We start from the raw sequence: 14,731 nt of genomic DNA on the forward strand, positions 1-14,731 counted from the left end.
AAGAAGAACTTTGGCCATTGTTAGGCTGCAAATGTTCTTTATTTCAGCAGCATTCTGACCTTTTCAGCCTGATTTGGTGGTCACTGCTTGTCTTCAGTCACAGTGGTTTTGGAGCTGACTAACGAGTCAGGTTATGTTAAAAGAGATAGTTCAAGTTTGTGACCCCAATTACTGGTCTGCACTGAACACTGTCAAATTTATTCAGGTTCTTTCCCCAGTTCCTTTCATTCCTGAGCATTGAAGACTTGTTCCTCTGCTGCTGCATTTATAGCAAGTTTCAAAGTGTGCTGCTTTGAGAGCAAAAGACTTCCCGCTTCCAGTCTCCCTTTTCTTTTTCCTGTGCTGAAGATTCTGATTTTAAAGAAAAGGACCTGAAATAGTGCCCCAGATTCTTTCCTTTTGGAATAAACTCTCTAACGGAGAGTAAACCTCCCACTGCCTTGTTATGGTGGGTGAATGTCTCTTCTTTCCCCTCTTTTTTATAATTATATCAGCTCAGTGCACACACATTGAGGCAGCAACACCCTGAGCTCGTACTGACAACAGCTCGTACAGACCTGACTGTGCTGCTTCCCTCCATGTTTTTTACTGCGTGAGGAGGACGTGTGACTGCAGGCAGGATGCACAGAGAACATCATAAATTGATGTACTATAGAGCAGTACTTTTCTGAGTAATATACTGTTCCTTTCAAAAAAAATTTCTGTCTCTTGCTCTGAGGATAAGAAATTAGTTTCCAAATATTTTTAATATTGCTCAGTATTTCACAGAATCATAGAATGGCCTGGGTTGGAAAAGACCATAAAGACCATCCAGTTCCAACCCCATGCCATGGGCAAGGACACGTTCCACTCAACGAGGCTGCTCAGAGCTTCATCCACCCTGGCCTTGAACACTTCCAGGGATGGGGCAGCCACAGCTTCTCTGGGCAACCTGTGCCAAGGCCTCACCATCCTCACCATCCTCACATACCACAGGATATTTTTTCCTAATATCCAATCTAAACCTACTCTCTGTTAGGTTGAAGCCATTCTTCCTTGTTCTATCACTCCAGGCCCTTGTAAATAGTCTCTCTCCATCCTTCTTGCAGGCTCCCTTCAGGTACAGATTAGAATCTCCACAGTAATAATCATAATATGCATAAAATGCGACCTCTAAGTTTTAACATTTATATGGCTTTGTAGAATATGTCACCACTGTGTGTGACACAGATGTCACAGGAATAGAAGAGCAAGACTGGAGTGTGGCACATTTTGTGCCTTCAATGCTACTGAAACAGCAAAAGCAGAGGGCACCAGCTGCACACTGACATCAGTCACAAGTGAAAATATTTCAGATTGCAACACATGCAAAATATACAGCAATGAGATGTAATGTCACAGACTGACATCGCTGTGAGGCCACCTGGACAAAGAACATGCAGACTCCTGACCCTCACAGAACACCCAAGGTGGGCTGAAAGACTTTTGTATCTGTCCAGCCCATCACGTCTCCACATAGGCACTCTCTCTGACAGCAAATACCCCACAGTGAAGAGTATGAAATTTGTGCAGCATAATAAAGCATGTGCTAAAAAGATCTCATTTTCTGTGGAACTTCAACTTCCATATGAATTATTTTACATTACTTGCTTCATAATTTTGACTTAAACCCCTCCATCTGTATCTCATTCACTAGTTCCCTGTGCACTGAAGTCACTTTGACTGCAGATCCCCACTCCATGGCCACATGTTCCCTGCTTGATGATTGCCTCAGGAGTGAGTCATCTCTGTATATTAATCTTAATTTTTTTTTCTGCTCCTCTTTTTCACCTCTAACTTATTACTGGAAACAGAGTACATGTGAGATGACAAACAAACAAAATTAAATGAGAAAAACTCTCCAACTGCTGGTTTTTTTTTCAGTTGCCCAAAGATGATACACACACACACACACACATACACAGAGCAAGTGTTAGGAAATGAAGACTCTGTCTATAAAACACAATGTTAGAGCTGATTTTTAAATATCTTTTCTTACCATCAGCTTTACTTCCCTCTTCCATCAAGAGCTTTGTGATGTTGAGAAAGCCTTTGGCAGCAGCCAGATGGAGAGGTCTGTCCCCAACTTCACCACTTGCATTCACATCAGCTCCGAACTTCAGTAAGAGGTGGGTTACCTAAATATTTGATAAAGGTTACTTAAAATATCACATGAAAATAAAACTTTGAGAAAATTAGACACAGTATTGCGTTGGGTAATACTGCATGTGGGTATCTCTATAAAGTTAAAACAAGGAGAGGAGATTCAATAGAAGATTAATTTTTAAGTTACACATTTATAAAAATATTAAAATTCTCAAAAGCAAGCGCTCATTCATTCTCTAAAATGTCCTCTATGGTGAATGGACACCAAACACATTTGTTTGAATGACTTGTCAGCATAATAAAGGAAATGCCCTCAAAGTCCCCAAAAGCCAGAGCTGTGGCTCCTGCCTGATTGGTCTCTTATCCCAGAGTCCCTTGAGCTTTCAGGATCATCTCACAGGACTGTGACTGTTCTGCAGTGGCTTGTGGCACACAAGCAAACTAATCTCAGCCCACACAGGAGGAGTTTCTTCTGGATCATGAGATACACAGATATGAAAGCAGCACCTTGGGAACAAGCCCATGGCTCACTCACACCCCTGTCTCACCCAGCACAGAGCAGAGTGTTCCAAACATCAATGCATCTGCACCCTCTGCTTTCAAAAGCTTTTCCTAGACAACTCCTCAATGCACTCAAAGTAACACCTCACTGGAATGGAAAAGATGCTCTGCCTAGAGGTCATCCATTGAAACTTTAGAACACCCCAGAACACAAGGTTTTTAGCCAAAGCAAGACACAGGGAATGACTTGCATAAGCCAAACAGACCCATTACCACAGTTCATATGAAAAAGCTGTTCAGGGTTGTGGATTAGCCATGTGTCAATTGTACTGCCCAAATATACAGAAGAAAGAGAGCTGAGGGTGTCAATGCCGGCTTTGGTCAGAACTCTAGACTGTGTTTCAGTAAGTCTGTCATCTGTGTGAATGGAGCAAGCTCAGCTGCACTGATCATGTGCACAGCACCTCAGGGAAAATCATGCTCTCTAAATGACTATTTTTTTCCACTAATTTAACAGTTTGTGAGTTCCAAGGAAAATTGATAGAATTGCCATTTAATTATTTCAGGGAAGTGATATTCACTTCCTTGGAGAGGTTCAGAAAGCACAGTCAAGATTCCTTAGGCAATCTCTGATACACGGGGTGAATGAACAGCAGATGAAAAGTGCCACCGGGCACAAGCCTGCCCATCAAAGCTTGCTAGAGAATGCTTTGTTTCGAGGTCTCAGGGGCAAAACACCAGTTTTTGCTGGGGTCCAGTACACAAGATGGATGTGCAGAAATTTCTTGTTGATATTCAGACTTGCAGGGCAACCAGAAATGTTTAGTTATGCAGAGTGTAACTTCAGTGTATGAAGCCTTTGCATGGAATGACCCTCTGGAATGTAAAGCAGAAACATCTAGCACTAAACCTATGGATGCCTCGGTGATCCCCTGCTCAAGTGTCCGAATCCCGCCTTAGTTACCTGCTCGTGGCCATAATAAGCAGCAATGTGCAGGGGGGTGAAGAACACAGCATCCTGCACATTCACATAGGCCCCGTGCTGCAGGAGAATATCCACAGCCTGCAAGGAGACCAATAGAAAATTCCAATTAAACGAATATATACATATACACACACACACACACACACACACACACACACACGTGTGGTCAGCTGGTAAAACAGGACTTTGAAACCTCATGTCACCAGTTTAAAAAAAGTCAAAAAGCTCCAAACAAGCATACATAAAGGTGCAGGGCTGCATACTGCATGTAAAAGTGATTAACTTACAGTACTTCAACTGAACACTGAATGTCACTGATGCTTTACAAATAAACCTGAAAATCGGTGTGCCAGTAAAAATACTGATTTATGAAGTAAGAGACACAGAAATGACTGTCTGGATTTTCAATGTTTAATTTTCTTTTAACCATTATGAACAAAGAGCTGTAAACACATCAGAGTTTTTAGACGTGAAAATGTCCCACAAAATGAAACATCCTTTTAAATTTAGGTGTGTGAAAGTAAATCCTCAAACATAATTCCCTAAGCGTGTAAAGATTACTTTGTATTTTAGAAGAAAATAGCTCTTTGGCTTCAATAAATAACCCTAAGTGTTTTCTTTCAAATTTCTCCCTTTCTGGTCCTTCAGGAGGCCCATGTTTTCCTAGACATCTATGAACTCTCAAGTATTGCCTTGCTGCACAGCTGCCAAAATAGAAGCCCGAGTGAAACCACTTTGGGCTCTTCACTGAAGCCTGAATGAAACCACTTTGGGCTCTTCACTGGAGCCTGAGGACTGCTCATTTTAATGAAGCATGAGGGAGTCTTTGGGCACACGAAGGGCTTGTGCCAGGGATTATTTCAAAAGTTCTACATATCGTTTTGAAGAATGCTAAGTTTTGAGTCTAATGATTATGAAAAATGCTGGACCACGAGTCACCCACAGTACAGCGAGGAATTGGGATCCACCTCTGCCCTGATAGGAAGGACTGACAAGGATGGGGAAGTGGCTAACTCCTGTGTCACACTGTGTGTAGCTGTACCTGTCCACAGAGACCCCCCTGAAGATGCCCAGAAATGCCAGCTGTGGTGATGCACAGGTCTGTCACCTGCTCTCTAGATTGAGACCCCCAAACCATGTCACACATGCAGCAACAGGGCTAGTAATTTCAATCCACATCACTCCCAAGTGCTCAGAGAACACAAACTGTTTCCAAGCAACATCAGTGTACAGGGATTGTTCCTTTGCACAATTTAAATCAAAATAATTTTTTCCATGTGACTGTCTGAATACATTTGCTGCATAAGGTCTGTCCCCCAACATATTTAAATATGTCCATTTCCCATTAGTTTTAATCATCTCTCCACGGCATCAGCTGTAACCCTCCCTGGAGACAGCACTGCAGGGCCAGGTCTGATTATTCCCAAGGATGGAGGTTCTGCATCCTCCTAGGAATGCTCTCCGTGTTGCACCACTCTCATTGTGATCCCCTTGCCCCTTTTATATACAGTCAGAATTTCCCTTGCTAAATCTCATGTGCATTGACATCCTCTTGCCGTGGATCTTAAAGAGGAGTGTAACTGCGTAATGAAAATCTTACGAAAGATCCACGGAGATCTTTGGAGAAGCTGCTGGCCCTTCTCTCAGCTGAAGGACAGCTCAGCAACAGGCACTCACTGGATGGGTGTGAATGTGTTCAGGTAGTAAATAAAGAACACCCTCAGTTATTTGGTTAACACAAGTAACTTCCCCTACTGGGCTTCCCATGGGCAGTCAATTTTCAATATCCTGGTAGCTTGGTGGGCCAGAGGTGGGAACATAGACCCAGTTAGCCTAGAATTTAATGGTTTAGTGGCTTTCAAGTGATTAATTTCAGACATTTTTCAGAAAATTAACATCATAAAACTGAAGTTGTAGCTGTTGGCTCTGAAAAGAGACGTTTGGACCTGTAGCTTTTACATGAATATGGTTGAAACTTCTTTGGATGAGTTTGATTTTAATTTAGCCATGAACTGTGAGGCTCTAACACACACAGGGATGTGATCACAACTCCAGTTCTCCTTATTCGCTTTGGAAGCTGGAATTCAAAATTTAGATTCCTCTACGAGCTTCAAGGTGGATCTTTAAGATGAAAAAACTGCGTTGAGTGATGTGAATCCACCTCTGATGATGAACATAAAACCAGATGAATTTTGACACATTTTCCAGGCTGTAGCAATGGCAGCCGTGCTTGCTGCTTTGTGATCTCCTGAGAAATGGAATTTTGTGTGCTGCATTAAGCAAACTCCACTCAAGTGTAAATGATGAGAGGGGTACAGAGGCAGGCTTGATAGTCTCTCAGACAAGATATCTTTCTAGGAAAGAAAAAAGGAGTCTTAGAAAGCACTGAAAGCTGTCATAGGCATCACAGGTAGGGGGGGATGATGGGGGATGTGCAAGGATAGAAATACTTCAGAAACTAAGGGGAAAATTTCTGATGCAAAAAAAGCTTTGAATTCTTGCAGAAGGACCAAAAAAAAAAAAGATTTTTCTCCTCAGGAGACAGACTGGGAGTGAAGGTGCAGCTCATAAACCAGGGGACATTCCCAAGCTGCATAGAAAGAAGCTGGATGGGCTGGTCATGAAGGCAGCTGGCAGTGTCCTGGTTGGATTCACTGCGGCACAGGCTGAAGAACCAGGGGAACAAGCACTCCCCTTTCCCTCGCACAATTAATCTTCAATTCAAAATGATACTTTGACTTTTACTTCATAATTTTTCTTAAAGTTCTCTTATGAAAGGTTTATTCAGATGCTTTTTGAACGTTCAAGTCAATGACGTTCACTTCAAAGACAGTTAATTAAGCCACTCTGAAGGTTAGAAGGAGTCAACATATTAAAACATGAGACAGACATAAGGACTTTGTGTTTTGGACAAGGGTAAGGGATAAGAACTCCTCTAAGAAAACAAGAACAGTGATGACTGACTTTTTAGAAGACAATTTCAGCAATTAAGGCCTTTGCACAGTGCTAGCCTCTGTACAGCCATACACTGAAATATCTACAGAAACCCTGAGAAGGGATTCACTCCCTTTTCCCCAACAGGTCCTTGGCACACACACACTCACAGCCCAGGTCCTCAGGTGTGCAGATACAGAAATGGAGTGGCACTGGTTCATCCTGCCTGTGACCCTTCGTTCAGCCCCCACATCTGCAGGTCTTGCAGTCTCAGAATGACAACTGTGATTTACAACATGCAATAGGCAGTGGCCTTGGCTTTCCAAGGTGCTAACATTGGACAACACATAAATGTGGATGAGGCACATGCATTATTTATTTAGCAGTGACCTCACTGGGCTTGAAACATTTAATATTTTCAAAATAACAGACTTAATGAGAGATTTATGGAACTTATTTGCCAACGTTTCTAATATGGTCACCCATTTCTTTTCTAATTTTTCATTAATTTTTAATTCTTCCCATTGAGAACTGCAATTTTCATTAACAGGTAAAATCAGCAGACAACATATTTTTGGTGAAGTAAAATACAGCCCTAAGTCAAAGAACATGAAATATTTAATACACCACACTGGCTCAAATGAGATACAACATCCCATTGACACCAATGCCTCGTCCCAGAGAACTGATCCCTTCAGTGGTTTCAAGTCTGGTGATGAAGCAGAAGCTATAGACTGACTCTTCAAGGAAATGGGGAAAAAAGAAGTTTTTTACTCAGTTTTCTTTATTTTCGTCCTAAATATAAGTCAGTTGTCTCCTGTAGTAAAAATCTATGTTGCATGGATTGAGGCATATACCTCTGCTATTTATTTAATGGTATAAATAATGATTTACCTTGTTTAAATTAAGAAGACAACCAAAAATTGATTCCCTTTTTCTTAAATTTATTCTAGTTATTAGGGGGGGTTGAAATAATTATTCCATATTTCCATGAATATTAATGAAATTGTGAACAAAACAAGCTACTTAATCTAGCAGAGGAGCTTCTAAACTGAGTGGAAATTTCACAGCTATATAAAGAAGGAAAGCAAGAGCTTGCACTTGGACCATAAATCCTCAGTCCTCAGAGCAGCAGATGAACCAAATGAGTTATACAGAGTCCCACTTCATTTATGGAGATGCTTCTGATACAGGTCTGATCATTCCCAAGGAAGAAGTAAGGGACATTTCAAAACCACTCATACTTTATTTCTTATGAATTTAATGAGCTTATCCTTGTAAGGTTCTGAGCACCCTTATTTCTCCATAACCTCAGCAGAAACTCAGGACATGGGATCAATAGCAGACCTGCCTTTGGCATTTGCAGGAAAAAGCCCAAACATTTTAAAAATTACTTGAAACCGTGGATCAGAGAAGAGCACGTTGTACTGCCCACAGAGGAGACAGTAAATACCCGTGAACAAGACCATCCCAGAGTTAACAGCTCCACCATCATTCCACACAGAACTATTAGAATCAAAGAATCATTAAGGTTGGAAAAGACCTCCAAGATCATCAAGTCCAGCCTCTGATGTGGTGGCTATGGAGGTTCCTTACCTGTGTTTTAGTAAGGGGACACAGAAGGAAGGATGTGCGTTAGGCCAACAAGAGCTGTGTGTGCACTGGAAGGGAATGGTGGGATGTCCATGGGCTTGGGGGTGTGATGCTACAGCACAACCCCACTGTTCCACTCTCTCCCCAGCCTCACTGGTGGGCCAACATACCATCAGCCTCCCCCCTGTGTCTGGGGAGCTGACCTTCCCAACATGAGTGGTAACCCTGCCCTGCCAGCACATTCCCTCATCACCAGCTGGAACTGATGCTACAGATTGATTTGTTCGATCCAAAAGTTACTGGCTTTTTAATGGAGTTCCTCACCATGACCACTCATAAATTGTCCTGGCCTTCCTTCAGCTTGACCTTCCTCAGACACACAGACTCCTGGCTAACCAGGACCATCACTGACGGTGACTCTGCTCACCCCTGTGAGCTGGGAAGCGCAAAAAGACCTACTGGATTTAAATAATTTTGGAACTGCTTTGAAGGCTGCAAGGTTAAGCCAAATTTACCAGTATCCTCAGTTCCAGTACTTAAAAATAAATTCTCAGTATTTATTTTTAAAAATGAATAAATTATACTGAGGGAGCTGTCGCTAGAGTGACAGAAATGAGATGGTGTGTGAAATGCCTGAACTGAGGTGGTAAATGATAAGAGAACTGATACATGACTGACAGCATGTCTAGAAAGGGAAGGGCCTGATTACAGGCACCTGGGGAACCTCATCCTCTCTTCCTTTCTCTGCTCCTCATAGTGAGAAGTCTCCAACCCATAGAAGACTTATCAATATGGATGTCTAAGATTCATGCCATACTCACCCTGGCAACAGCTTTCTCTGCACTAATCCAAAGCATAAAATAGATCTAAAACAAGAACCTCACCCCTTTCTGAAGTGGCAATCACAGAGCTGTGAAGCAGAGCCTGTGACACCTGGAAGAGAGAGTAAAACTCTTTTACTCTGATTCCTTCACACTCAGAAAGACAGTATTTGGAAGACTCTCTCCATATCCAGGTTCAGAAACCCTGACATGTATGAGTGAGTGTTTCATCACGTATCTCTTGGTTAACACTTCTGATATTTAGAAAACAGCACTATCTATTCCCAAGACTTTAAAGACATTTATCAAAAGGCAAGAGATGTACAAACAGATCTGTGTTCTTTGTACGTGTTTGTTCAATGCAAAAATATACACACAGATGTGGTTTTCCCAAAATGCAGAAAAAGTTAAATAAAATCCATCTGTACTTAAACAGCTCTGAGTTTTGTTTTGAAAGGCATCAGTGTAAAACAGAATGACCTGCTAATATTAGCACTCACCTGTATAAGTCCTGTACAGCAAAGAGAGACGTACCTTGTGGTGGCCGGCGATGGTGGCAACGTGCAGGGCCGTGAGCGCTCCGTACCCGACCTGCTGGATGTCAGCCCCGCCGTGCAGCAGTGCTGTGAGCAGCTCCACGTTGTCCTAAACGCCACAGATTTAACCCACATCATTTCTGGGGCACAGCTCTCACAGCTGAATTGAGCAGGACCAACCTCGGCTTCCCTGGCTGTGACACTGCTGGCCGTGATGGCCAGGGGGCCAGGGGCTTGGGGAGCATGGAGAGGGGGAGAAGGTTTGTCCCACCACCAGACGTCTCTCCTGCTATACTAAAACCTGTATCTTAAAAATGCCTTGATCCTGATTTTATGGTGGCACTGGACAACTCCTCTATCCCGAGTTGCATTGCATGATTGAATCAGTAATTCCAAAGCAGTTTCCCACCCCATGGATGACATTGCAAAAGCACATGCTAATTCCTGTGCACGGGCTCTTTATAGGGCATTTTCCTATGCACCATAAATGTGAAATTTATATTTTCACCAGAAGTAAACAACTACTGAGCTCAGACAGTTCAGACAAATCAGCTGCTCAGTTCTGATTTCCTGTCATCAATTTCACTCAAAATAATTAACCTTATAAGCTGCCAAGTGCAGAGCTGTAAATCCATTTCTTGTCAGCCTGGATGGGCGCAGCCCTTTCAGCATCAGAGTTCTGATATGCGACTTGTTGCCTTTAGAGAGAAAAGTGGAAAACAAAGCCAGTTACAGGAAAGAAAGTGCAGATGAGGTAAGAAGCTCCTGTGTGAGTTTGAAAGCAGAGAATCGAGTAGTGTGACTTTTGACCTGAGGCAAGTCATAAAATATATCCTGTGAATCCTTGAAATGAGGTTGATGGAAACATTTCCCTGTTGTCCAGGACAGCTGTGGGTCTGGCCATGTAGTGGCTGCTTGTTCACACTTTAACAAGGATTTGGTAAGGGTAGTTGAACTTCTAGAGAAACAGTTCCTCCTCTAATGTCTAGACCATGCTTCAAAAAGCTCCATGGACCAGGAGGTGCTTCCAGAATCTCTAGTTCCTCAGACACTGAGCTCCTTTGCCCTCTCAGAATCAGAGCACTGCTGTCCCTACACACCATCCTTACAGGGACAGTCATTTTGGGTCAACATGGCAAGTAGCTTTGCTCTGACCTCTTGGATGCACAGTGATCATTTCAATAAATGCATCTGCCTTCTGAATCCTTGAAACAGTAACCAAAGACAATGTTGGATCTAGTAGCTCCTCACCCTCCTCCAAGTGCTCATACAACTAATTAATAGTGTGTGTTTTCCTAAACTTCCTCTCAGCAACCCCACCAACTGATGTGATCCTTGGACAGGATCTTGTACTCTGAAATGATGAGTAAAGACCCACTCAGTTTTCAGCAGTGCAAAATCAAGTTTATCCTCATGGTAAAATCTAACTAAGACTCAGTAAATCACTTATACATGTCGTTAGTCAGTACTTTGCAGCGCTGAAACCTCAGGGTTAAATTCTCTTTGCCTCTCTCAGACAATTTCTGCTAAAAATGGTATAACAGGAGTAAAGTATGTGCATGAACTAATGACTCGCTGTGGATAACAGAGCAGCTGTGTGGATCCAAGAGGAAAATCCCACCATTAGTGTGTTTTTATGAACATCCCAGAAGAAATCTTGCCCTCTTTTCTTATGTACTCTGATCTTCTATCTGCCAAAGCCCTATAAGCTGATATTTGTCACTAAAGCATTTGAGTTATTCTTCTTTTAATCTTTGTGAAATAAAATACAGGTATTTTCATTACACTAGAAAAACTGGTGGTGTAAGTATGGCATAGTGTTGCTACAACAAGGTCACTGTCCTGGAGTTTGTGCCATGCACAGAACCCAGAAAGGGGAGCCATGCTCTGTGATGGGTGTGGATTAACAAATGCATTTAGAAGCAGTTTTGACTGAGGTGAACACCTGTAGTAAAACATGCTGCATCATCAACCAGAACTTTCCTTAGACTGAAGAATCAGCTGTAACAGGGCTCAGTGTAACTCAATTCAACCCCCTGGCAATGCAGCTCAGAGTGATGCTGAGAGATTCTCCTCCAGCTGAGAAATTCTCATAAAATACAGTCCTCCTGACAGCTATCAGCCATAAAAAAATCAGTAATCATCCAAATAAACTATTTAACCATCCTGTTTCAGATACCTACCCCCACATCCACAGCACAGATGGAGCAGCGAGAGCCCGTTCTCAGTGCGGTAATTTAAATTGACTTTGCAGAAGGCTTCATCAGAGCTGAAAAAGGGATTTTACAGATGATTACTGCTCTCATCCTTCACCACAGCTTCTTGCATTTAAGAAACATTTAAAAGATAAATCTCAAAATAATTTTTTTGAGACACAAGCCTGAATTTATGCCCAGTTCACAGTTGTTTCAGTTTGTTTTCTTAATGATATTCAATTTTAATCATTAGAGTTCCTACAAACCGGTAACATTTTCATGTTTTTGTGGGAAAATATGGCAATGAAAGTTTTATATATTCAAAGCTGCAATTAAAAGGCCTGTATTGAAAATAAGAACTAGCTCGAATGACTGTGATGAGGGCCCAGCTTTATCCAGGTCTCCTCCTAAATCCTTCCTTTAGACTGCATTGCTTCATTGTGTTTTAAGGAAAAGAAATTCTGATAGTTTATTATTAGGGTGGCCTTAGTGAACCGTTGCATGAACAGCTGTGAGACACAGGCACAGAGTAGGGACACCTTTTACCCAACAAGTGCCAGTGCCATGCTACTGATGTGTTGACTCTCCACTATTTGAACTGTTTTATTTCTGTGGCACTGGACAATTCCCTCTGACCTGTACATGTGTCCCCTGAGTACAAATGGGAAGCTGACAACTTGTTCTTTGGCCAGGGTTTGTCACTTCTGTAAGGTTTGCCTTCAGAGCAGGGACTTTACCAGCAACTTGTTTCATTTCTATCAGGGAAATGACCTTCCTTGACTCATTGCCCAACTACCATCCAGTTTCTCAGTCCTGAATTTTTTAAATATAAGGATTAATGAGAAGTTTTCCAAAATCAACCACTGCTGCTGTAGAAGAGTTTTTCCTATAGACAAGAGGCCATATTTGGATTTTAGATATTCAGAAGACCGGAGTGACCTCATTCCCCATGGGTGAGGGCAGCTTTTGGAAATTAAATCACTGACTGATTCCTCAAACCTGACTTAAAAAGAAAAGCCTTTCCACTACAATGTCATCAGGATCATTAATTCTCACTCCTTTGGTGAGAGGAGCAGGGCTCTGTAGCTAAGGAGAAGAGTTTGGCTGACATTGAGACTTACCTGGGCCCGACTGAGCTGAGCTACCAGAGCTCTCCTAACCTTGAAAGGAGTTTTTAATTTATTCTTATGCCTAATTCAGTATTTAGCATTTCCACCATATACTCCCTTGTCTTGCTTATCTAAAATAAAGAGTACTCTGATTCCAGTTTGTTAAAATGATCACTTTTACTACTAAACAGGGGTAAAACGAGGTAACTATTTAACTAGAGCATAGCCAAAGTGGTCAGCACACTGCAGAGAAAGCCCAGTGGTTCAAACTGTGATAGCTGTGGCAGCTGAAACTGAGCACAAGGAATAATTTATATTGCTAGGTTGGTTTTTTGAGCTTATGATTTATTTCTGATTAGAATCCCCTGTTTTCTCAGCTGGTTTTGATGTCTGAAATGATTTGTCTGATCATTTTCTCAACTTATTCCCAGTCTGTGAGCTGGATGTTTGTTGCACTGGAGCTCTGCAGATAATGAACACACCAGTGTGTTACTTGGTTGGGTGAACCTGGTTGTGAGCACGTCTATCCTGAGAAAACCATTCCAATTCTGAATTTGAATCCACTGGTTTTGTACTTGTTTACAGAGTGAAACTTCAGCAATATTCCTGGCTGCAGAAACACATTAGCAAAACTGAAAAGTGCACAGCAAAGTCAGACATCCCACTAAAGCTAACTAATTTCAAAAGCATATAGGTGTTTATTGTAAAACACTGGCATTAACAGTCAGTAGCCACTAATTTTGGTACTCTGCTGTGGGGCTCTGCCCAGCATTGTGATGATGTATTCCCAAAAATAGAAATAAGGAGCATGCATTCCATACATGAGAAACTCCGTCCATAAAAAAACACCTGAAACCGAAAATACTGTTTGATAGCAAATACTTATTTGAAAGAAATTAATAAACAGGTTCACAGAATATTTTACCTAAAAACATGCTTCAACTCTGCCAACTCCTTTTCTTTGATTTGCAGGTCGTCCTCCAACCTCTCTGTGACTGTGACATAGGATTCACTGACTTTCTTCTTCCATTCATCTACAACAAAAACTCCGGATTGACAAAACACTTCAAAACACACAAAACCCAGAAACTCATATCATAACGTTCCAGTAACCAAACCACTTGATTTTTAAGCATCCAGTTGCACAGTTTCATATATATTTCTATTAAATTTGAAATATTACAGCTATTAAACTGTTCCTGCTGAGCCAATGCAGACACATACACACGGATTTCAGAGACAGCTCATATGTATGAATCCTTACAAGAAATATTTTAATATTAAATAATATTTAGGAGAAAACTTAAAGCTCAGGTTGCATTTGTTAGCTTTTATTTCCTAAATAGACACACAGCAGAAAATGATTGGAAATGTAAAGGTTTTCTTAATGAAGCATGAGTTAAATCAACATAATAATCTAAGTTAATATGATCTTATATAATTTCTCAAAGAAATTTAGTTTAGTAGCTTTTTTCCTTCTTTCATAGTCTGTATCTGAGTTAAGTCAAGAACAATACCTGAGCCTTGAACTCAAGAGTAAAGCAGCAATGAGTTATCTCCTGAAATACTATTTGCTCCTTGCCGAGGGATGGGTGGCACATTGCCTGTAAAAAAGTGACATTAGTTACCCGTGCAAGTCTGGGTTGGTCTAGATTTATAATTTCCCATTTGTCCAATATATCTTCTTTGTTTCAGCAAAGTTCTTGCAGTAATATGATTCCTTGTTCAGGAGTAGTGACAGTCCTGCTGAAAAATACTTGTGATAGTCTCTGGCTAAAAATAAACCCTGTGCCAAGAGGAATGTCATGCAACAATGGCACAGAGCGATACAGCCCATGCTGTCCACTGGGCTAAAATAATAGAAACACCTACTCAGCTTGCTTAAAAATCTCTTGTCTATTCCCACACAAACACCTGCCTTCATTTGTTGAAT

The 14,731-nt window shown here is 41.5% G+C and overlaps 1 protein-coding gene across 1 annotated transcript in view; it reads right to left on the reverse strand.

Annotated features, from left to right (window-relative positions):
- Nucleotides 1-14,466, reverse strand: part of LOC103755931 (serine/threonine-protein kinase TNNI3K) — a 32,509-nt gene extending 18,043 nt beyond the window's left edge. Inside the window, exons 1-7 of the mRNA XM_008921928.2 lie at nt 14,427-14,466; nt 13,724-13,832; nt 11,678-11,763; nt 10,095-10,192; nt 9,493-9,603; nt 3,590-3,688; nt 2,018-2,156 (exon numbers count right to left, since the gene is read on the reverse strand). Of these exons, the coding sequence (XP_008920176.1) occupies nt 2,018-2,156; nt 3,590-3,688; nt 9,493-9,603; nt 10,095-10,192; nt 11,678-11,763; nt 13,724-13,832; nt 14,427-14,466 (682 nt within the window). The remainder of the gene's footprint in view (nt 1-2,017; nt 2,157-3,589; nt 3,689-9,492; nt 9,604-10,094; nt 10,193-11,677; nt 11,764-13,723; nt 13,833-14,426) is intronic.
- Between the last annotated feature and the right edge of the window lie 265 nt (nt 14,467-14,731).

The sequence above is a fragment of the Manacus vitellinus genome, unplaced genomic scaffold (assembly GCF_001715985.3).
Source record: "Manacus vitellinus isolate BGI_N305 unplaced genomic scaffold, ASM171598v3 scaffold_21_pilon, whole genome shotgun sequence".
Taxonomy (NCBI): domain Eukaryota; kingdom Metazoa; phylum Chordata; class Aves; order Passeriformes; family Pipridae; genus Manacus; species Manacus vitellinus.